Genomic DNA, 22,624 nt, shown 5'->3' with positions numbered 1-22,624 from the left:
GTCTGAAGAGAGTTAAGTAGCTTTTGTTGGCTCAGCTTTAGAAGTCACCCATCTGTCACTTTTACTTTACTCATAAAGCTGTTCAGATTCAAATAGTGGGAACATAGGCCCTCTCAATGGGAATGAGTATCAGAGTCACATAAAAAGAGTACTGGGGGGAGTGCCAGGGTGGCTGAGTTCGTTTAGTATATGACTGTTGAATTTAGCACAGGTAATGACCTCAGGGTCCTGGATCAAGCCCCAGGTTGGGTATTATGCTCAGTGGGGAGTCTACTTGAGGATTCTTTCTCCCCCTCTCTCTCTGTCCCTCCCACCTAAAATAAATAGGTAATCTTAAAAAGTATGTATGTGGAATGGGAGATGATGTGGATATTGTTGGAAAATAAAATCTGCAACATCATGTAATTCTTCAATTCTCTGTCCTTTGTACATGCTTTTCTCCTTACTTGGAATATAAGGGCTTGTCTGCTCAGCCAACTTCTGTCATGTGGTTTATCAAGCATTTTTTTATGTCCTGAGCCCTGTACTACACATTTTAGATCCATTATCTCAGATCTTTGCAATCACTCTCCAAAGCAAAGAATGTCTTGACTTTACTCAGATGTCTTCCTTTTTTATGAGGACTTCCTTTCCCCAAATCCCCTAAATTGAATTTTCCCTCTTAGAACTTTTTATGGACCTACTCTTCTTTTTTTAAAGATTTTTATTTATTTATTTGACAGAGATCACAAGTAGGCAGAGAGGCAGGCAGAGAGAGAGGGAAGTAGGCTCCCCCCGCTGAGCAGAGAGCCCAATGCGGGGCTCAATCCCAGGACCCTCAGACCACGACCTGAGCTGAAGGCAAAGGCTTTAACCCACAGAATCACCCAGGCGCCCCTGGACCTATTTCTTTTAGGTTTTTATTATACACATTTATATTTTGTTTGATTATATTATCATTTTCCCTGTTAAACTAAATTTTTTTTTTAAAGATTTTATTTATTTATTTGACAGGCAGAGATTACAAGTAGGCAGAGAGGCAGGCAGAGAGACAGAGGAGGAAGCAGACTCCCTGCTGAGCAGAGAGCCCGATGTGGGGCTCGATCCCAGCACCCTGGGATCATGACCCAAGCCGAAGGCAGAGGCTTTAACCACCCAGGCACCCCTAAACTAAATTTCTTGAGACAGGAATTATTTTCACTATATTCCTGTATGTATATATACATTCATGTATATATGTATACATGTATACATATATGTATTTCATGTATTCATCAAATATTTGAGTGTCCAGTAGATAACAAGTCTGGATCTGTTGTAGGAAAACAGTTAAGGCACAGACATGCTCTCTAGTAGCTCATGTTTTCATGGACGAGACAGGTAAATGGGAAAATATAATTTAGCTTGATGGATGCTTTTGATAGATGGATTTTACTGAGTGCTCTAAAACCACCCAAGAGGAGCATAACTGGGAATGGGTAATGAGTTGGTTTATGTGCAGGCCTCTTAAGGAGGTCCTTAATATGCTCTTTCTAAGTTGCTTGTGATAATTCTAAGTGGAGATAGTGATTGTGAGTGAGTTGGTCTGGGTTGGAGGTAACATTTTGGGACTTTTCATTGATATATGGATGAGATTTAGATCCATGAGGTACTAACAAAGAGAATAGAAGAGACCAAATAGAGAGAGAAAAGCCAGGGAGTTCAGGACCAAGACTGGATGGAAAACCAAGGGAGTCACAAAGCCTAGAAAAAATTAAAGGAATGGTGAAATACTCATTGTAGATTGCGGAAGAAATGTAGCAGAATTATTGGACATTGTGTTCATTTAAGGTTGGTGATAACAAATTTATAGTGACATCATTTTTCTTGATTGTGTAAATCTTATTTCTTAGTTACCCCCTGTTGACATGGATTCAGACCTTAGGAAAGTTATGGTTGTAGTGGTAGCCTGGGGGGCGGGGGGAAGCAAGGAACTTTTGAGGACCTTGCTCAAAGAAGGTAAGCAAGTGCTATTGAATAACCATAAAACTCTGGTTTGAATTCAAAGACTGATTTGATTATCTGTCAGCATATGGTTTCTTTGAAAATGATACTAAGAAATTCTCTGTTGGGATGCCTGGGTGCCTTAGTCAGTTAAGCATCTGTTCTCAGCTCAGGTCATGATCCCAGGATCCAGGGTCCTGTATCAGGCTCCCTGCTCAGTGAGGAGTCTGCTTCTCCCTATCCCTCTTCCTGCTGCACCCCCTGCTTGTGCGCTCTCTCTCTCTGTCAAATAAATAAGTAAAATCTTAAAAAAAAAAAAAAAAGAAAAGAAAAGAAGAGGAAGAAGAAAGAAAAGAAAGAAGGAAATTCTTTGAGAGCACCTGGGTGGCTCAGTTAGTTAAGTGTTTGTCTTTGGCTCATGTCCTGGGGTTGAGCACTGGGTCAGGCTCCAAGCTCAGCAGGAAGCTTGCTTCCTCTCTTGCTGCTTGTTTCTCCCTCTCCCTGCCTCTTCCTCTGCTTGTGTGCTCTCGCTCTTTCTCTCAAATAAATAAATAAATAAAATCTTAAAAGATAAGGGGAAAAAATCCCTGATCTACAACTGAAGAGACAGTTTTAAGGTATTACCTGTTTATATTATAATGGTGGCTTTTTTTTTTTTAAGATATATTTATTTATGTGGGAGAGTGTGTTTAAGTGTTGGGGGAGGGTTAGAGGGAGAGAGAGAAGGCAGACACTTAACCGACTGAGCCACACAGGTGCCCAACACAGATATTTTTTAAAAGCTACTAAAGATACACACTAAAATTTGAAGGAAAAATAATTCCACTAGTAATATTTAGAGGACTGCCTTTTATATTATTAGTAGCTCATTTAAAGCTTAGTTTGTGCAGAGAAGTTAGAATAATGTATTTAATGTCATATAACTGAGATTTCTTCTAAATGTAGATCATAATCTTTCATATTTAAAGTGTTGATAAAATATTAGAGGGTATTATTGGTACCTCACAAATTCTGCTTTTGACTATATAGCAGGCATTAGACTATTCATAGTAGGGAAGGAGAGCTAATTAGTTCAGTGTGGTGCCAGCATACAGGCCTAAGTGTTCAATATATATAATTTTACTTAATTTTCATATCATCCATATAAAGTTGGTATATTTTAGATGTTATTTTTGGTTTATCACTGAGGAAACAGGATCACAAAGGTTAAAAAGTTGCTGTATGTGTTATCCTTATCTGTTAAACCCCAGATCAGCACTTGTTCTAATAAAACATTAATTAAATAATGTCCCTGGCCTACAGGACCTTTTAGGATAAATAAGGAAATAAAGTGATAGATTAAGTAGTGTAGGCACTGTTTGTATGAAGTTTTTAGGAACGTGAAAGTACCACTTAGTGATTTGGTGAGGTTAGGAAAGGTTTTACAGAGCAGTTGATGTTTGAGCTGTGTATTGAATAGGGATTTTTTTTTTAAACATGGTTTCAAGTTAATGCTACTACCTTAAAACTGTTGCTAACTTGATATTTTCAGCAGTGATGAGATTAGCGTGTGAGTATTTTCCTGGAAACAAAAGCAATGTGAGAAATACTACCTAATACGCATGAAGACACAGTGTTGAATGTGCTGTATTATGTTACAGTTTTTGTTTATGATTTTGTTATTATTTTGATGTGAAGAATTTAGTAATCCTAGGTATAATATGATTTCTTTCACTACAGATGTCCTCCTCGCACTTTCTTACCAGCCCTCTGCAAAATTTTTCTTGATGAAAGTGCTCCAGACAATGTGTTAGAGGTGACAGCCCGCGCCATCACATACTATCTGGATGTATCTGCAGAATGCACCCGAAGGATTGTTGGGGTTGATGGAGCTATAAAAGCACTTTGTAATCGTTTAGTTGTGGTTGAGCTTAATAACAGGACTAGCAGAGACTTAGCTGAACAGTGTGTAAAGGTAAGTCTTAATTATGTATTTACTAGCCCATTTGAAGATGACTGGAAAATAAAAAATAGATTTTGCTAATGAAAGAAAATTCTTTCATTATTCTTACTTTATTGAGAGTGGTTGACAGCAATGGACGTTGTAGTCCTTGTTGCATCCAAGAGGATCCCGTACAGCTTGGGAAAAGAAATCTTATCTTCAAAGGAAAATTGTAGGTCACTGGTAATGCTCTCCTATGCTGGCTCCTGGGTTTCCAGTAGCTTTTGAGATTGGTTATCCCTGTTCTTAGCCAAAATGATTTTGTATGACAACAGCCATGACAACTAATGCTGATTATTACAGTCAGGCATTATACTAAACACTTTACATGTCTTAACTCACTTAGTCTTCATGACAACTTTATATGAACTAGGTGTTGCTAATATCAGCATTTCTGTTTTTTATTTGAAAAAAATTCAAGCATATTGAGGTTAAGTAACTTGGTTGGTGGTGATAGAAGTAGTTTATGACAGAGCCAGAATTCGAAGATGAGGAGTTTGAAATTAGGAAGTCTGGTTTGACGGCCCATGGATTTAACTATTTTTTTGTACTTCCTTTAGAGTAGCTATTTTGTGTTATTCCTGGTGGGACTAATTTATGAACTTTATGTGACTTTGAAAGCACCAGTGCTGGGTCAGTAGTTTAATAGAACTACTTGATGAGCACATTTAGACTTTACATATTTTTTTTTGTTTATGATTCCGGTTTCATTCTTGTTAAGATTCTTCCTGCAGTTTTCAAACATTCTGTCTCAGGATCCCTTTACAAGTCTTATTGAGGGGCCCTCAAAGAGCCTTATGTAGGTTATATTTATTTATCTTTACCATATTAGATATTAAAACTGAGAAATTTAGAACATATATTTATCTGAAAATAACAGACTCATTATGTGTTAACATACATTTTTAATGAAAAATTACTTCCAGAACAAATAGAAAATTAATGAGAACAGTAGCATTGTTAAGCATTTTTGTATGTCTCTTTAATAATGTCTGACTTAATAAAAGAAGTCAGGTCTGTCCTCATGTCTGCTTGTGCATTCAGTCTATTGCTATATCACATATAGCTTTTAAAAAATCCCACCTTACACTCCTGAGAGAATGAGAATGAAAAAGATAATTACTGTCATGGTATTGGTATTATGAAAAAAGTTTTAACCTCATGGATCTTTGAAGATGTCTTCTCGACACTTCGAGAACTGCTGTTATAGGTGTTAATGTCTTGATTTTCTGCCTCTGTGTCTGTAGATTTATTTTTGTCTCTAGACTCAGATGAAGTGGTATCTATTTTCCTGTTTAGAGCTTTTCCCCCTTATTCTCTCTGTCTTTTTAAAATTTAACTCATTAATTTTAGAGAACATGAGTGTGTGAGCAGGGGCAGGGGAAGAAGGAGAGATGGAATCTCAAGCAGACTCCACACTGAGTGTAGAGCCTGACTCAGGGCTTGATCTCATAACCCTGAGCTCATGATTTGAGCTGAAATCAAGAATTGGACACCCAGCAACTGAGCCACCTAAGTTCCTCTCTGTCTTATTCTCTTGATCATATTACTTCATGTTTCTTACAGGACTGCGATTTTACTCCATTGTTTATTCATCAACTCATATTATTTCAAACTCTGTCTTGTCTTTTACACCCTGCTCTCCCTTTTTCTGTTTCCTTTGCAGATTATTGTTATTAATTTATTCTTAAATGGTAGTATTTTCCAAGGTTCTTTTTTTTTTAACCTTCTTAAAACTACAACTTTGCCTAGATAATCCCATGTGTCAACATCAATACCATTCATTTGTATATGGCCCTCATGTCCTTATCTCTAGCCTGACCTCTCTCTTGAGTTCTAAACTCCATATTCAAAGGCTTGTTGGACAGCTCTAGCAGCTGTTTTAATTCATGATCTTTTACTACAGGTAGTTATTTTAATAATTGTCATTGAATTTACCCATTGTAGGCAGAAACTTGTGCTTTATCCTTTCTTTCCTTTTTTCCATTTTTTCCATTTTTTCCTTCTTTCCTTTTTTCCACTCCACACATGTAATAAATGGTGAAGTATTTTTAGTTTATTTCCTTTTGTTTGTCTCTGTTATTAATGCTTGAATTTTTTTTTGCATTTCCCTCTATATTCTCCCTATGGCCCATTCCCAGTGATTAACTGGAATTCTGATCATATTATTTTTCTGCTTAAAACGTTTTTCTGGTCTTAGCTGGTACCAAAAATTGGGATCATTCCCTGTATATTTTCAGACCACAGTGCTTTGAAATTAGAACTCAGTTGAAAGAGGAAAGTTGAAAAGAACTTAAATACATGGAGGCTAAAGAGTGTCCTAAAGAATGAATGGGTCAACCAGGAAATTAAAGAATTAAAAAAATTCATGGAAAGAAATGAAAATGAAACACAACTGTTCAAAATCTTTGGGATGCAGCAAAGGTGGTCCTAAGAGGAAAGTATATAGTAATACAAGCCTTTCTCAAGAAATAAAAAAGGTCTCAAATACCCAACCTAAACCTATACCTAAAGGAGCTGGAGAAGGAACAGCAAATAAAACCTAAACCCAGCAGAGAAGAGAAATAATAAAGATCAGAGCAGAAATCAATAAAATAGAAACCAAAAGAATGGTAGAACAGATCAACAAAACTAGGAGATGGTTCTTTGAAAGAATTAATGAGATTGATAAACCGCTGTCCAGACTTACAAAAAAAAAAAAAAGAGAGAGAGAGAAAGGACCCAAATTAATAAAATCATGAATGAAAGAGGAGAGATCACAACCAACCCCTAAGAAATAGAAACAATGATAAGAACATATTATAAGCAGCTATTTGCCAGCAAATTAGATAATCTGGAAGAAATGAATGTATTTCTAGAGATATACAAACTACTAAAACTGAACCAGAAAGAAATAGAAAACCTGAACAGACCCATAACCAGCAAGGTTGAAGCAGTCATCAAAAATCTCCCAACACCTTTGTGCAGCGGCAGTATCGTAGCCGATGAGGTTTATCCGAGGCATGATTATTGCTAATTGAAAAATCTCCCAACAAAAAAGAACCCAGAGCCAGTTCGCTTCCTAGGGGAATTCTGGGAGACATTTAAAGATGACTTACTACTATTCTCTTGAAACTGTTCCAAAAAATAGAAATGGAAGGAAAACTTCCAAACTCATTTTATGAGGCCAGCATTACCTTGATCCCAAAACCAGGCAAAGACCCCATCGAAAAGGAGAATTACAGACTGATATGCCTGATGAACATGGATGCAAAAATTCTCACCAAAATATTAGCCAGTAGTATCCAACAGTACATTAAAAGGATTATTCACCGTGACCGAGTGGGATTTATTCCTGGGCTGCAAGGTTGGTTCAACACCAAAAATCAATCAGTGTGATACACTACATTAATAAAAAAAGAACAAAAACCATATGATACTCTCAGTAGATGCAGAAAAAGCATTTGACAAAGTTTAGCATCCTTTTTTGATCAAAATTATTCACAGTGTAGGGATAGATATGATAAAAGCCATCTATGAGAAACACAGTGAATATCATTCTCATTGGGGAAAAACAGATAGCTTTTCCCCTAAGGTCGGGAATACAGCAGGAATATCCATTATCACCACTGCTATTCAACATAGTACTAGAAGTCCTAGCCTCAGCAATCAGACAAAAAATAAAAATAAAAAATAAAAGTCATCCAGATAGGCAAAGAAGTCAAAGCCCCATCCTTTGCAGATGATATGATACTTTATGTGGAAAACCCAAGACTCTACTCCAAAACTACTAGAACTCATATAGGAATTTTACTGAATACTGACAGTGTCAGAGTATAAAATCAGTGCACAGAAGTCAGTCACATTTCTATACCCCAACAACAAGACAGAAGAAAGAGGAATTAAAGAGTCGGTCCCATTTACAGTTGCACCCAAAACCATAAGATATCTAGGAATGTCGAACCAAAGAAGCAAAGAATTTGTACTCAGAAAACTATAGAATACTATAGAATACTCATGAAAGAAATTGAGGAAGACACGAAATAGGAAAACATTCCATGCTTATGGATTGGAAGAACAAATACTGTGAAAATGTCTGGGCTACCTAAAACAATCTACCCATTTAATGCAATGCCCATCAAAATACCATCAGTTTTTTTTTCTTCAAAGAAATGGAACAAATTATCCTGAAATTTGTATGGAACCAGAAAAGACCCCGAATAGCCAGAGGAATGTTGAAAAAGAAAAGCAATGCTGGAGGCATCACAATTCTGGACTTCAAGCTCTATTACAAAACTGTAATCATCAAGACAGTATGGTACTGGCACAAAACCAACTCATAGATCAATGGACCAGAATAGAGAGCCCAGAAATGGACCCTCAGATCTTTGGCTAATTAATCTTCAACAAAGCAGGAAAGAATGTCCAATGGAAAAAAGACAGTTTTGTGTTTTTTTTTTCAACAAACCATGTTGGGACAATTGGATAGCCACATACAGAAGAATGAAACTGGACCATTATCTTACACCACACACAGAAATAGACTCACAGTGGATGAACAAACTCAGCATGAGACAGGAATCCATCCAAATCCTTTAGGAAAACATAGCAACCTCTGACCTCAGTTGCAGCAACTTCCTAGAAATGTCACCAAAGGCAAGGGGAACAAGGGCAAAAATGAACTATTTGGACTTCATCAAAATAAAAAGCTTTTGCACAGAAAAGGAAATAGTCAGCAAAACTAAAAGACAACCAGAAGAATAGGAGAAAATATTTGCAAGTGACATACCAGATAAAAGGCTAGTTTCTAAAATCTCTGTTTCCCTATAGTCCACATCAACCTTATCGGTCTTTAATATGAACAGTTGAGAGTTGCAGTCTTGTGTAAGGTACCCTTAATCACTGAAACATCCCATCTTTTCAACGAGAATGCTACCTTAAATCCCTTCTTTAGAGAAAATCTGCTACTGCCATTGTACCGAAATCCAACACCTGAAAAACAAGTGATCCAGTCAAGAAATGGGTAGAAAACATGAACAGACATTTCTGCAAAGAAGACATTGAGATGGCCAAGAGGCACACAAGAAAGTGCTCAGCATCACTCGGCGTCAGGGAAATACAAATCAAAATCACAGTGAGATACCACCTCACACCAGGCAGAATAGCTAAAATTAACAAGTGAGAAAACAACAGATGTTGTTGAGGTTGCACTGTTGGTGGGAATGCAAGCTGGTGTAGCCACTCTGGAAAACAGTATGGAGGTTCCTCAAAAAGTTGAAAATAGAGCTACCCTATGATCCAGCAATTGCACTGCTGGGTATTTACCCCAAAGATAGAAATGTAGTGATCCATAGGGGCACGTGCACCCCAAAGTTTATAGCAGTAATGTCCACAGTAGCCAAACTATGGAAAGAGCCTAGATGTCCATCAACAGATGAATGGATAAAGAAGATGTGGCATATATATATGGTGGAATATTATGCAGCCATCAAAAAAATCTTGCCTTTTGCAGCAATGTGGATGGAACTAGAGGGTATTATGCTATATGAAATTAGTCCATTAGAGAAAGACAATTATATGACCTCAATTGATATAAGGAATTTGAGAAACAAGACAGAGGATCATAAGGGAAGGAAAGGGGAAAATGAAACAAGATGAAACCAGACAGGGAGACCAAAAGAGATTCTTTTTTTTTTTTTTTAATTATTTTTTAATTTATTTAATTTAATTTTTTTTATTAAAGATTTTTATTTATTTATTTGTTAGAGGGAGAGAGAGAGAGCACGAGCACAGGCAGGCAGAATGGTAGGCAGAGGCAGAGGGAGAAGCAGGCTCCCTGCCGAGCAAGGAGCCTGATGTGGGACTCAATCCCAGAATGCTGGGATCATGACCTGAGCTGAAGGCAGCCGCTTAACCAACTGAGCCACCCAGTTGGCTTATAGGCGTCCCTATAAGAGATTCTTAATCTCAGGAAACAAACTGAGGGTTTCTGGAGGGGAGGGAGGTGGGAAGGATGGAGTAACTGGGTGATGGACATTGCAGTGGGTAGGTATGTGGTATAGTGAGTGCTATGAATTGTGTAAGACTGATGAATCACAGACCTGTATCCCTGAAACAAATAATACATTATATGTTAATTAAAAACAACATTTTTCTTTAATTTTTTTTTCGAGCTTTAAGAATAAAGTCTAAATTTTCTGATAGTGCCTATAAGATCTGTGGACTCTGTGAACTCTTTAGTTTTACCTGAACTCCTTAAACATCAACATAATTTGGAAAATGAAAGTTAATTTCTTAAGAATTTTTATTTATTTATTTGACAGAGAGAGAGAGAGTGCACGTGCGCGTGTGCATGTGTGCACGCTCACAAGGAAGAGGGCAGGCAGAGGGAGAGGAAGAGGCAGGCTTCCTGTGGAGGAGGAAGCCTGATGCAGACTTGATCCTAGAACCCAGGTGCCCCTGAGAGTTAATTTTTCATGTTTTGAAATTCAGAGAGTGTGAGGATTATGAGTAATGCAATAGCAAGTATTTATTTATTTATTCATTTAACATGTAGAACTTTTGTAATCTTTCACGAAGTTATTTTAATTGCTTAACTTCCCATGCAGGCTTCACCATCTAAACCTACACTGTTTGATACGGTAGCCATTTAGGACATTTCAAATGTGGTACCCGAAAGTAAAATAAGTGTAAAATATACTTGGGATACCTGAAAGTTTATGGGGTTCCTAGATGGCTCAGTTTGTTGAATTCAAGTAGTTTGGACTCAAGTTTGACTCAGGTCATGAGTTCATGGTCATGGGATCAATCCGTTTAGGATTCTCTCTCTCCTCTCCCTCCCCTTCTGCTCCTCTCCCTGTTTATACTCTCTTGAAAATAATTTAAATAATTTTTGGGGCGCCTGGGTGGCTCAGTGGGTTAAAGCCTCTGCCTTCGGCTCAGGTCATGATCCCAGGGTCCTGGGATCGAGCCCCGCGTCCGGCTCTCTGCTCGGCAGGGAGCCTTCTTCCTCCTCTCTCTCTGCCTGCCTTTCTGCCTACTTGTGGTCTCTGTCTGTCAAATAAAAAAAAATAAAAATCTTTAAAAAAAATAATAATAATTTAAATTATTTTTTATTTATTTGTCAGAGACATAGCGTCTAAGTGGGGGAGCAACAGGCAGAGAGGGAGAAGGAGGCTTCCCACTGAGCAAGGAACTCAATGTGGGACTCGATCCCAGAACTGAAGGCAGACGCTTAACTGACTGAGCCATCCAGGCATCCCTAAAATATTTTTTTTTTTTTTTTTAATCAGAGGGAGTTGAGCACAAGTAGAGAGAGTAGTGGGGAGAGGGAGAAGCAGTCTTCTCACTGAGTAAGGAGCCTGAGGGACTTGATCCCAGGACCTTAGGATCATGACTTGAGCTGAAGGCAGGTACTTTTTTTTTTTTTTTTTTTTAAGATTTTATTTATTTATTTGACAGACAGAGATCACAAGCAGGCAGAGAGGCAGGCAGAGAGAGAGGGGAGGAAGCAGGCTCCCTGCGGAGCAGAGAGCCCGATGGAGCAGAGAGCCCGATGCGGGGCTCGATCCCAGGACCCTGGGATCATGACCTGAGCCGAAGGCAGAGGCTTTAACCCACTGAGCCACCCAGGCGCCCCTGAAGGCAGGTACTTAACCTGCTAAGCCACCCAGGTGTCCCTAAAAAAAACAATGAAAGAAAAAAAAAACCTTTAAAAAAAATACATTAAAGAATGTAAAATACATAAATTTTTAAGATTGATAACTTTAAAATGATGCATTACATGTATTGGGCTAAGTTAAATATAATACTCTAATTTTGTTGTGATTTACTTTTTAAAATGTGGTTACTGATAAATTTGGAGGACACACTGTATTTTCTGTGATGTTAGAAATTAAAATTAAAATTGGACTTACTGTATTCTTTTGTTAATTTTTATGTACTGTTTTAGGTATTAGAACTGATATGTACTCGTGAGTCAGGAGCAGTCTTTGAAGCTGGTGGTTTGAATTGTGTGCTTACCTTCATTCGTGACAGTGGACACTTGGTTCATAAAGATACCTTGCACTCTGCCATGGCCGTGGTATCAAGACTCTGTGGCAAAATGGAACCTCAAGATTCTTCTCTAGAAATTTGTGTGGAATCTCTGTCTAGTTTATTAAAACACGAAGATCATCAGGTAAATAAATTGCCATTATATACTTTGTATTCTAGAAGTGATTTTATAGTGTCCCTTATTTATAACTTTGATAACGCTGTTATTTGAACTTTTCACTTGGTGAATTAGAGGTAATTCCATTTTCTTCTTTTCTCATTTCATATTTCTATATGGTCATCTTTTTTGTTTTGGCAGTGAAACGTTTTAAATTATGAAAGTGCTACATTTATTTTTAAAATTTAAACATTTTAGGAATACATAATTTTTAAAGCTGCATTATATTCAGTGGTTTGTTGATTCAGCACAATTTTGTTGACTTAAAAAGGTAATTTTCATTAGTGTAAAATAACACAGTATTTAAGGTCTTTTATGTGTAATTTTTTTTTCAAATGAACATACTTTGGAAAATAAAACTTGACTTTTAAATGCCTTTTTACTGTCCTGTTAATTATTTTTGGTTGATATTTGTAGATTTTTTGGGCAGAATTGTTCATAATAATAGTTAACATTTACTGCACTTTTACTGTCCATCTAGTTTCTTTACATTTATCATCTTATTTAAGCTTGGACTGTGAATTATAGGTACTATTATCCCAACTTTATATCTAAGGGAACTGAGGCCTTGAGCAGTTAAGTAATATCCTTAGGTCATAGAGTTAGCAGAATGTGGAGCCAGGATTAAAATCTAGATGGGTGATATGCTTATATCTTTGCTACAGCTGCCTTTCTTACAATCTCAGGAATGAAATTAACAGTACCAGACCCTAGTCCTTTTTGGGTGAATTTTATCCACGGGCATATTCTTGATATCATCAGGTTTCAGATGGAGCTCTGCGGTGTTTTGCATCACTAGCTGACCGATTTACCCGTCGTGGTGTTGATCCAGCTCCGTTAGCCAAGCATGGCTTAACTGAGGAGCTGTTATCACGCATGGCTGCTGCTGGTGGTACTGTGTCAGGGCCATCCTCTGCTTGTAAACCAGGTCGCAGCACTGCAGGAGCGCCTTCCACAGCTGCGGATTCCAAATTGAGTAACCAGGTGTCAACAATTGTAAGTCTGCTCTCAACACTTTGCAGAGGCTCTCCAGTAGTCACACACGTAAGAGTGTTTTTGAATCTTTGATTTTTAATCTTTCAATAAAAGTCTTTTTGTGTAATGCAAATCTATTAAACTTAAAACGTTTCTCCCATTGCCTTTCTAGGATCTCCTGAGGTCGGAGCTTCCTGATTCAATTGAAAGTGCTTTGCAGGGTGATGAAAGATGTGTGCTTGATACCATGCGTTTGGTCGACCTTCTCTTGGTGCTATTATTTGAAGGACGAAAAGCTTTGCCAAAGTCTAGTGCTGGATCTACAGGCAGAATCCCAGGACTTCGGAGATTGGATAGCTCTGGGGAGCGCTCACATCGGCAGCTTATAGACTGTATTCGGAGTAAAGATACTGATGCACTTATAGATGCAATTGACACAGGAGGTCGGAAAATATTTTTTAAAATATAAAAAGAAAACTGTGAGATAGGAATTATATAGGCAATTTCTAATTTGTAGATTTTATTTATTTTACTTTTTTATTTTTATTTTTTTTTAAAGATTTTATTTATTTATTTGACAGAGAGAGATCACAAGTAGGCAGAGAGGCAGGCAGAGAGAGAGGAGGAAGCAGGCTCCCCGCTGAGCAGAGAGCCCGATGCGGGACTCGATTCCAGGACCCTGAGATCATGACCCAAGCCGAAGGCAGCGGCTTAACCCACTGAGCCACCCAGGCGCCCTAGTTTGTAGATTTTAGACAGTATTTTTAGCGGCTGTGCCAGATAATATAATGGCCAGCCTTTTCTATATCCTCTCCCCTCCCCATACCTATAATTATCAGCCCGTTGCATGATAAAACCTGAGTAAATGAAATGAATTAAGAAAACTAGTACCTTGTTGAATTGTATAGTTTTTTTTCCTTCTTCTTTTATGTTTATATTTAAGGCTTAAAGCCTTGTGAATCCTCAGTGGTTTAAAAATTTTAGAATATCTTTTCTTAGCAGAATTTGTTGATGTATGATTTACTACTGTAGAGTTGACCTAAATGTTTAAAATTGACTCTGTATTTAGTGATTGTTAATAACAATCTTTAAATGGTTTCCACTGTAGAAAAGTTCAGTATTATTTTGTTGGATTTTTAAAAATTTATTTTTCTCCTTCAAACTTCCAGCCTTTGAAGTAAATTTTATGGATGATGTGGGTCAGACTCTATTAAACTGGGCCTCTGCTTTTGGAACTCAGGAAATGGTAAGCTGATAAATAAAAGCTAGTGTTTTAAATCAAAGATAGAACTATTAATAAGGCAACTTTATGATTCTTCATAATTTTACAGGTAGAATTTCTTTGTGAAAGAGGTGCTGATGTTAATAGGGGTCAAAGGTCATCATCATTACATTATGCTGCATGTTTTGGAAGACCTCAAGTAGCAAAGGTAAAATCCAGGTTTTTAAATTATTAATTTAATATTTAACATTAACATGGTTCCAGAATTAGAATGATATAAAAGCTTTTATTCTGTAAGTCATGCTTCCGTGCCATCTCCATTCACTCCATTCCCCATTGCTCACTATAGGTAAGCGTGTCTAGTTTATCTTTTTTTAGTGTTTCTTAACATAGATATAAGCGAAAAGAAATATATATACTTATTCCTTCCTTTTCTAATATAAAATGTAACGTTACATATACTGATGTATACTTTAGTTTTTCATTTAATAGTGTATATTGAAGATCTCTTCCTATTGGTATTTGGGTAACATTTTTACATCTGTATACTTGCCCTGTGTGGATATACTGCAGATTTATTCACCTGTTGCTAAACACTTTAATTTTTTCAATTTCTTACTCTTGGCACCAAATAATTTTGTACATATTTGTGTTTTTATTTATCATTAAAGCAAATAATTTATTTGCTGAAGAATCATAGTATCTTTGACTCTCAGATTAGGAGAGGACATTGGGGAATTCTTTTTATAGTTAGAAATTGAGAAGGTCTAGAGAAGTCAAATTATAAGGGTTGAACCAAATGTGTGGATAATCTAGGTCTCTGGAATCTTCATAATGTGAAGTAATTTGGCAGTGTTATGGTAGTCTGCCACTAAGTCAGGCACACTTGGATTCAAGCTTCGGCTTGTTAGAAGCAAGATGGTTTTGTGGCCTTAGGCAAATTTCTTCAGTTTGACTTGGATTTTTTTCGATTAAATGTATATACTGTGTGTCGCATGATTATTGTTTAATTAGGAAAAAATACGCAAAAACACATAGTATAGTAGTCAGCATATCGTAGATGCTACATGGTAGCTTCTGTTATTGTCTTCTTTACAGTATATGAAAATTTGGGTTAACAGCTTAGTTTTCTAACTTGGTAAGGGTGTTCTCAAGGTCAAATTCTGTTAATTTCAGTTGGTTTGGTTTTAAAGAGAATGATGCTTCTCAGGATGATAAAAGTTTTATTGACCCATTTTCTTTTGACCTATACTGTTTTACAGTTGTGAGTGGTTGGGTGGGAGAGAAGAAGCCAAATGAATTGTATTTTATCCTAACTCAACTTGATTATATGTCACCCTACAGTGAGCAATAGGTGCTATTACTAATAATGATAGGTATGACTCACTGAGCACAGAAACTCTGTGCTAGCCAGTATCTTAGGTATTTAACATGTCTTATCATTTAATCTTCATAGATTCTTCTGTTTTAATTGATTCAAAGATACACCTCCACTTTCCCCCATCCCCCTCCATACACATTTTAACATCTCTTAAATAGGAAAATGTATAATTGCTGTTGATTAGATAGAAATTGCTGCATAGTTATCATTACCTGTTCATGCAACAGGAATAAAAAATCCTGTCCAATAGAGAAGCACTCAGAAATGCTGCATCTTTAATGTTCTTTATGGCACAGATGATAGCGTTGTTTGTAGAAATACAAATATTATTGATTTTGAATAAAAATTAATTAATTATGAAGAATTGTGCTTAGTATGTGAAGTTACAGAATACCTTATAGTTCATTTATAGTTTCTTATCTATTTTTATCCGTGTAATGTGTGAGAAAAAAATCTAAGTCTAAAAAAATTCTTTCATTAAGGTTAAAAAAAATTTGAAGCAATGAGAAAGTATATTACAGAATTTAACTGGCTTTTTCTTTCTTTCTTTGTGGTAATTAATGATACATCTAATAATCTGTGGCATCCTAGATTTGATAAAATGCTAAAGTATTATGATTCTGCAGTTGGCTTTTTTAGCCAGTACTGTGTACTTTCCAGATGTGTGTATGTATTCATTTATATATCAGCTATATCTGTTACATCATAACAAAGTAAGAAAAACTGGAGCTCTGAGGCTGATGAGAAAAACATGAAAGGCAGCCGGTTAGCTCAGTTGGTTAGAAAAATATGAGATGTGTTCTCTGTTCAAAAGACCTTAGCAGTCTGTTGGGGAGAGGGTCCATTGTCCGTTGAAAATTGATAAATAATGTGACTTAGTATTTTAGATATAAGTTTTGTAGTACATTCTAGGAGAATTGATTGAACATGGTAATTGGCAGTATATAGGAAATGAGGAAGATGATTACCATGTCACAAATGTACACTATTACCTCTCTGTTAAGGAACTTGGGAGGAGGAGTTTGAAGAAAAAGATTATAGGTTCACATATGAATGTACTTATTTTGAATTATTAATAAACAACCAAGTGAAATTAATCTGTAACTTTTTCAAGATCTAGAGAGACCATTTTTGAGGTGATATCTGCAAAATAGTGCGTTCAATTGGTGTCTGCTCAATTAATATTGAGTCCGAAATCTGTGGGTACAGTTTGAGGATTACAGAGTTGGATTTTGAAATGAATTGTTAATTCTTATATTCAAATGAAATGTTTTTCTTTTCTAGACTCTGTTACGGCATGGTGCAAACCCAGATCTGAGAGATGAAGATGGGAAAACTCCTTTAGATAAAGCACGGGAAAGGGGCCATAGTGAAGTAGTAGCTATTCTTCAATCTCCAGGTAAGTGGTACAGTCTTTCCTTTATACCATCTGCTGTTATTTTTCAGCCTCACTTTTATAGATAGAGTTTCTTATGTATGTATTAACATTATATAAATGAACTGTTGCTATTAAGTCAAGTAATTATATGCACATACTTTAACATATTATAAACTTTTAACAGTACTGCTCAGTGTTCTTTGAGACTGGGTGCATAATTTCAGAATGACAAAACCAAAAGTTTTTTTTTAAGGTTTTACTTATCTGTTTGTCAGAGAGAGAAAGAGCACACACAAGCAGGGGGAGCAGCAGGCAGAGGGAGAAGCAGGCTCCCTGCTGAGCAAGGAGCCCAGCGTGGGGCTGGAGCCCAGGAACCCAGGATCATGACCTGAGCTGAAGGCAGACACTTAACCGACTGACACACCTAGGCATTCCAAAAACAAAAAGTTTAAGGGGCATGGGAATGTCATAAAGAACAGTTAGGTGTTATATAGATGAAGTAATTTGACCAAATTTTTAAGTTTTCACAGAGTAGATGAATCTGAAAACTTTGTGAAATAATTCTTAGAATCAAGTGGAATTTCCAAAATTATTTCCCTAAGTTGTGATTCAGCTCATTGGTGGAACTAACATTCTTTAGTATTCTTGTGCTTGCTTCAGGCAGCACATGCACTGAAATGAATTGGAACAGTATTATTTTTACAAATGCCTTTGATAGATATAGTATCTTAATTTCAGTTTAATTATTTTTAATTAGGGATACTTTTTTTTCTCTTAAGTATTTGTTTGAGAGAGAGGGAGAGCACACACAAACAGTGGGAGGGGCAAGGGAGAGGGAGAGAGTGAGAGAGAATATCAAGCAAACTCCCTGCTGAGTGTGGGGCCTGATGCAGGGCTCTATCCTATGACCCTGAGATCATAACCCAAGCCAAAATCAAGAGTTAAATGCCCAACTGACTGAGCCACCCCGGTGCCCCAGGGATAATTATAGTTTGAAATTCCGTACATCCTAATGTTTTTTTCATTGAAAGAAAAATTTTCCAAAAATTTATTTTATTGAACAATGTTTGTCTGCAGGTGATTGGATGTGTCCAGTTAATAAAGGAGATGATAAGAAAAAGAAAGACACAAACAAAGATGAAGAAGAATGTAATGAACCAAAAGGAGATCCAGAAATGGCACCTATATACTTGAAAAGGTTATTGCCAGTGTTCGCACAGACATTTCAGCAAACTATGCTGCCTTCAATAAGGTAGTTATTTGTAGTATCTGTGTTTATTGAAAAGGTGTGGTTAAGAATAAAATTTAGATTGGAGATTTGATTGGAGAGTTCAAGTTAAATCTTTTCTCCTGATTATCTGACTTAAGGAATTTTGAAAATCAAAAAGGCTAGATTCCTAACAGTTTTTGTAGCTCCCTGAGTATCAACTTTAGAGAAATTTTGGTAAGTACAGCAAACATTTATTGAGCTTTATGGAGACCTTTTTGGTAGAGGCAATGTGAGATGGTCTTTGGAAATTTACCCAAAGAAATGGGACTTGGCTTTTGCTTACAGTACCCTTTGTTGCAGGTACTGAGGAAGATGTGAGTAATGAGAGTAGTAAGTGATAAGACTAGACATACCATCAGAGTTCTCTGGGAATATAGATAATTTAACAGTTAACTGGGGTGCAGAGTTGGAGAAAATTTTATGCAGAAGTGAGATTTAAATTGGGGTTTAAAGGATACTAGGGGATTTTGTAGGCAGACAGATTGGAAGGATCACTAGGCAACTTTATGTGCAAAGGCACGGAGGCATGAGTCAGTCCAACCTGTTAAAAATCCTGGTGGCTCTCCTTGTATAATGTGTCTTTTCTGTTCAACTGTTGCTAATACTCTGGTTCGTAGTTTGTAATTTGACTACTGCAGTTTCCTCTTAATTAGTCTTTTCTTTTCTCTCTTGCTCTTTTATAATATGTTCCTACATACTAGTCTATTTTATTTTATTTTAAAGATTTTATTTATTTATTTGACACAGAGAGAGATCACAAGTAGGCAGAGAGACTGGCAGAGAGAGGGGGGAAGCAGGCTCCCTGTGAAGCAGAGAGCCTGATGGGGGACTCCATCCCAGGAACCTGGGACCATGACCCAAGCCAAAGGCAGAGGCTTAATCCACTGAACCACCCAGGCACCCCCTCGTCTAATTTATTTTAAAAATCATAATTACATCACCTTCTGATTTAAACCTCCAGTAGCTTCCATCTGGCTTTAACTAAAACCTCTTTTTTTTTTTTTTTGAAGAGAGAGTGAGAGCTTGAGGGCACTGGGGGATGAGGGAAGAGAGGGAGGGAGAGAATCTCAAGCAGACTTCTCGCTGAGCTCAGAGCCTGGACAAGGGCCTTGATCTCACAACCCTGAGTCCAAATCAAGAGTATAACTGACTGAGCTTAACTGACTGAGCCACCCAGGTGCCCTTAAAACACTTGGGCGTACAAAGTCTTACATAAGCCCCCACCCACTTCCCTGACCTCATTTAGTACTATCTAACCCCTAGCCCATTACACGTACAATAAGCTAGCCTTTTTTCTATTTTTGAAACACTCCAAATACATTCTTAACTTAGGGCTTTTGTACTTACCTTTATTGGAAACTTTTCTTATCCTTGGGTCTTTTGGGTGGTTTGTTGCTTCATATTGTTTAGGTCTCAGTTCAGATGTTCCATCCACTGATGTTTTTGTTCATCTAATTTAAATTACCCCTGGGATACCTTTCACATAAATTATGATGTTTTAATGTCTTTACAGGGCTTTCAGTGTCTGAAATCTTGCTCTTCTTTGACTTTTGTTTGTTTTATTGTCTGTCTCCCCTCCAAAGTGAACTCCTTGAGAGCTGGCCTGTGTACAGCTATATTCTTGCAAAGATAAAGAGGCATAGAACAGGGCTTGATATTCAGTAGGTCCTTAGTAGATATTTAGAGCATAATTGAGTGAGTGTGTTTTGTTAGCAGTTGTAATTATTTTAATATTAATGGAGTGTGTTTGGATTAATGGGATATATTTGGATATCTCAGAGAACAATGTTAAAAAGGTAGAGAGGAGGCCTTTGAAGGCCTCTGTGGCCAGTGCTAATAAGCCATACTCCACAGTTGAGGAAGGGTCATTACATACCTGTGAGGATATTTGTCACAGTTAATTTTGTGATTTATGAAGATTCCATTGGCAGCCCAGTGGAGAAAAGTACCAGAAGACCAAGAAAGAAAACTACATAGGTTCATTGCAAGATGAACTTCAAAAACAGTTGCTGGGGGACTAGATTGGTGGAAACAAATTCAAAAGGTTGAGAGATGGGTTGTATAGGGATTAGTGACCAGTTAGTTGTGAGAGGTGAAGGAAAGGAATAGGTGAAGAATGAGTACTGAATTTTTGAGTGATTGAGAATTTGATATTGGATATTTTAAGTTAAGGAGGTCTTTAGAACAAGTAGATTTGTAAGATTCAAGTGCCTCGAAGTTGACATTAAAGTGCAGGCAGACCGTTTTAAGTAGGAGAAAGTGTCAGTAAAATAATTCACTGTGACCATTAAAGTGTTTGGTTTTTATTCTTCTCTAAATAGGTACAGAGGTACAGGTATGAGTGGCCCCCTCCTTTTTTTAAACAAAACTTTAGAATTCTCTTGAGGAGTCAGCAAGTTCAATTTTGAACAAGATAATTTGGCCTGAATGTTTTAGAGGACTAGCTGTCATGCCAATAAAAGAATCCTGATATATTTGGAGTAGAACTGCTTCATGATAAGGTCATCAGAAAACTATAAAAGTATGCCACCATATAACAGATTCCTTATTAGATGGTTCTTTCTTTCTTTCTTTTTTTTTTTTTTTAATTTATTTATTTGAGAGTGTGTGCATAAGCAAGCAGGGGGAGGGGCGGAGGAGCGGAGGGAGAAAGAGAAGTGGGTGGGGGGGAAAGATTCTCAGGCAGGGCTCCATTCCTTGACCCCGAGCTCATGACCTGAGCCAAAACCAAGATTCAGATACTTAGCTGCCTGAGCCACCTGGGTTCCCCTCGATTGTTCTTTTCTTTTTTTTTTTTTTTTTTTTTACGATGGTTATTTTCTATCACTTTTAAATGTTTCAGGATTGGGGATTGGAATTTTGGAATTACAGGTAATTTTTTTCTCTTTTGTTAATTAGTGTTTCCTAAAGTTTCTACAATAACCTTATGGTACTTATAAAATAAATAAATGCACCTGGGTGGCTCAGTGGGTTAAGCCGCTGCCTTCGGCTCAGGTCATGATCTCAGGTTCCTGGGATTGAGTCCCGCATCGGGCTCTCTGCTCAGCAGGGAGCCTGCTTCCCTCTCTCTCTCTCTGCCTGCCTCTCCATCTACTTGTGATTTCTCTCTGTCAAATAAATAAATAAATAAAATCTTTAAAAATAAATAAATAAAATAAAATAAATAAATAGATAGATAAATGTATGTACCTTTGTATGTTTCAGGATTGTCTAAATATAATTTTAGTTTTAGTACATTCGATGCTGAATTCTCCAGGTAATAGTTATACACATTTAATTGTGGCAAGTAAGAAAGCATAAGCCTTAGTTAAGAGCTCAGACTCTAGAGTCATTGCAGAGTGGCTACTTCCTAAATATGTGGCCATGAAAAAGGTACTTAACCTCTTTTATCTTAATTGGTTTCTCCTAAAGTGAAGATAATTACATTGAATTCTCTTTAGGTTTGAGAATAAAAATTAGGTATTGAGGTATTGAGTATGTATTGAGTTTATTAGGTATGTATTGAGTGTTGGCATAGTTACGCCTAATATTTTAGAGGTATCGGCTCAGGTCATGATTATGGGATCCTGGAATCGACACCCACATCAGATTCCCTACTCTTTGGCCTACCATATTCTATAACATATTTGAATTTATAATCAAATGCTTTTTCACTTGAAGAACATATAGTATTATGAATTTCAGCTAAAGAGAGTTGGGATATACATCAAGTAGGGACCACATGCTGTAGAAATTCATGTGTCACCTGCCTTTCTTTGACTTTAAGTAGGAATTTTGCTTGTCCATCCTTGTGGAAGTTACCGCAAATTAGGGTAACAACAAAGCTATACGTCGGTGCCTAGGATATTGTTATATGCCCAGAAAATACGTGTTAAATGAACTATCTTTTATGTGATAGACCAATTTCTTTTGAGTCTATTATAATTTAAATGTATGTAAGATTCTTGTTTATTTTATTTTAAAAGAATAGGTTCCTTGTTATAAAACTGAGGTTAGTTTGTATGACTTAATTGAGTATCTATGTTCTAAGCAAAGCAGTGGATGAGTATAGAAAGAAAAAGAGTCATGCCAAATTGTTCACGGTGGAAGTATTTAGGGATTTGGGATTACTAGGATCTCTTACTTTCCATTTATATGAGGACATAGTTACATATATTTCTTTTCGTATACATTTATTCAGTTTACTTTTTAACAGAGTGTGTAAACCTTACCATTGGATATTTTTGTTTTCTTTAATGTATAATTGCATTTTGTTTTATTTTAG

The 22,624-nt window shown here is 36.8% G+C and overlaps 1 protein-coding gene, 1 long non-coding RNA gene and 1 other non-coding gene across 9 annotated transcripts in view; all 3 read left to right on the top strand.

Moving 5' to 3' along the window:
* HECTD1 (HECT domain E3 ubiquitin protein ligase 1) overlaps positions 1 to 22,624 on the top strand; it is a 96,244-nt gene that overhangs the window by 21,640 nt on the left and 51,980 nt on the right. For all 7 annotated transcript variants that reach the window (XM_032341470.1, XM_032341469.1, XM_032341467.1 and 4 more), the window contains exons 3-10: positions 3,682 to 3,916; positions 11,874 to 12,101; positions 12,897 to 13,178; positions 13,282 to 13,552; positions 14,279 to 14,355; positions 14,441 to 14,539; positions 16,997 to 17,111; positions 18,168 to 18,342. In XM_032341470.1, the coding sequence (XP_032197361.1) occupies positions 3,682 to 3,916; positions 11,874 to 12,101; positions 12,897 to 13,178; positions 13,282 to 13,552; positions 14,279 to 14,355; positions 14,441 to 14,539; positions 16,997 to 17,111; positions 18,168 to 18,342 (1,482 nt within the window). The remainder of the gene's footprint in view (positions 1 to 3,681; positions 3,917 to 11,873; positions 12,102 to 12,896; positions 13,179 to 13,281; positions 13,553 to 14,278; positions 14,356 to 14,440; positions 14,540 to 16,996; positions 17,112 to 18,167; positions 18,343 to 22,624) is intronic.
* Positions 6,899 to 7,035, top strand: LOC116592057. The gene has a single exon (XR_004286286.1). It is a non-coding gene; the product is annotated as a U4 spliceosomal RNA (small nuclear RNA).
* LOC116589836 lies at positions 21,010 to 22,604 on the top strand. Its single transcript, XR_004285417.1, has 3 exons — positions 21,010 to 21,021; positions 21,808 to 21,819; positions 22,053 to 22,604. It is a non-coding gene; the product is annotated as an uncharacterized LOC116589836 (long non-coding RNA).

The sequence above is a fragment of the Mustela erminea genome, chromosome 5 (genome assembly GCF_009829155.1).
Source record: "Mustela erminea isolate mMusErm1 chromosome 5, mMusErm1.Pri, whole genome shotgun sequence".
Lineage (NCBI taxonomy): Eukaryota > Metazoa > Chordata > Mammalia > Carnivora > Mustelidae > Mustela > Mustela erminea.
This window is presented reverse-complemented; position numbering and strand designations above follow the sequence as displayed.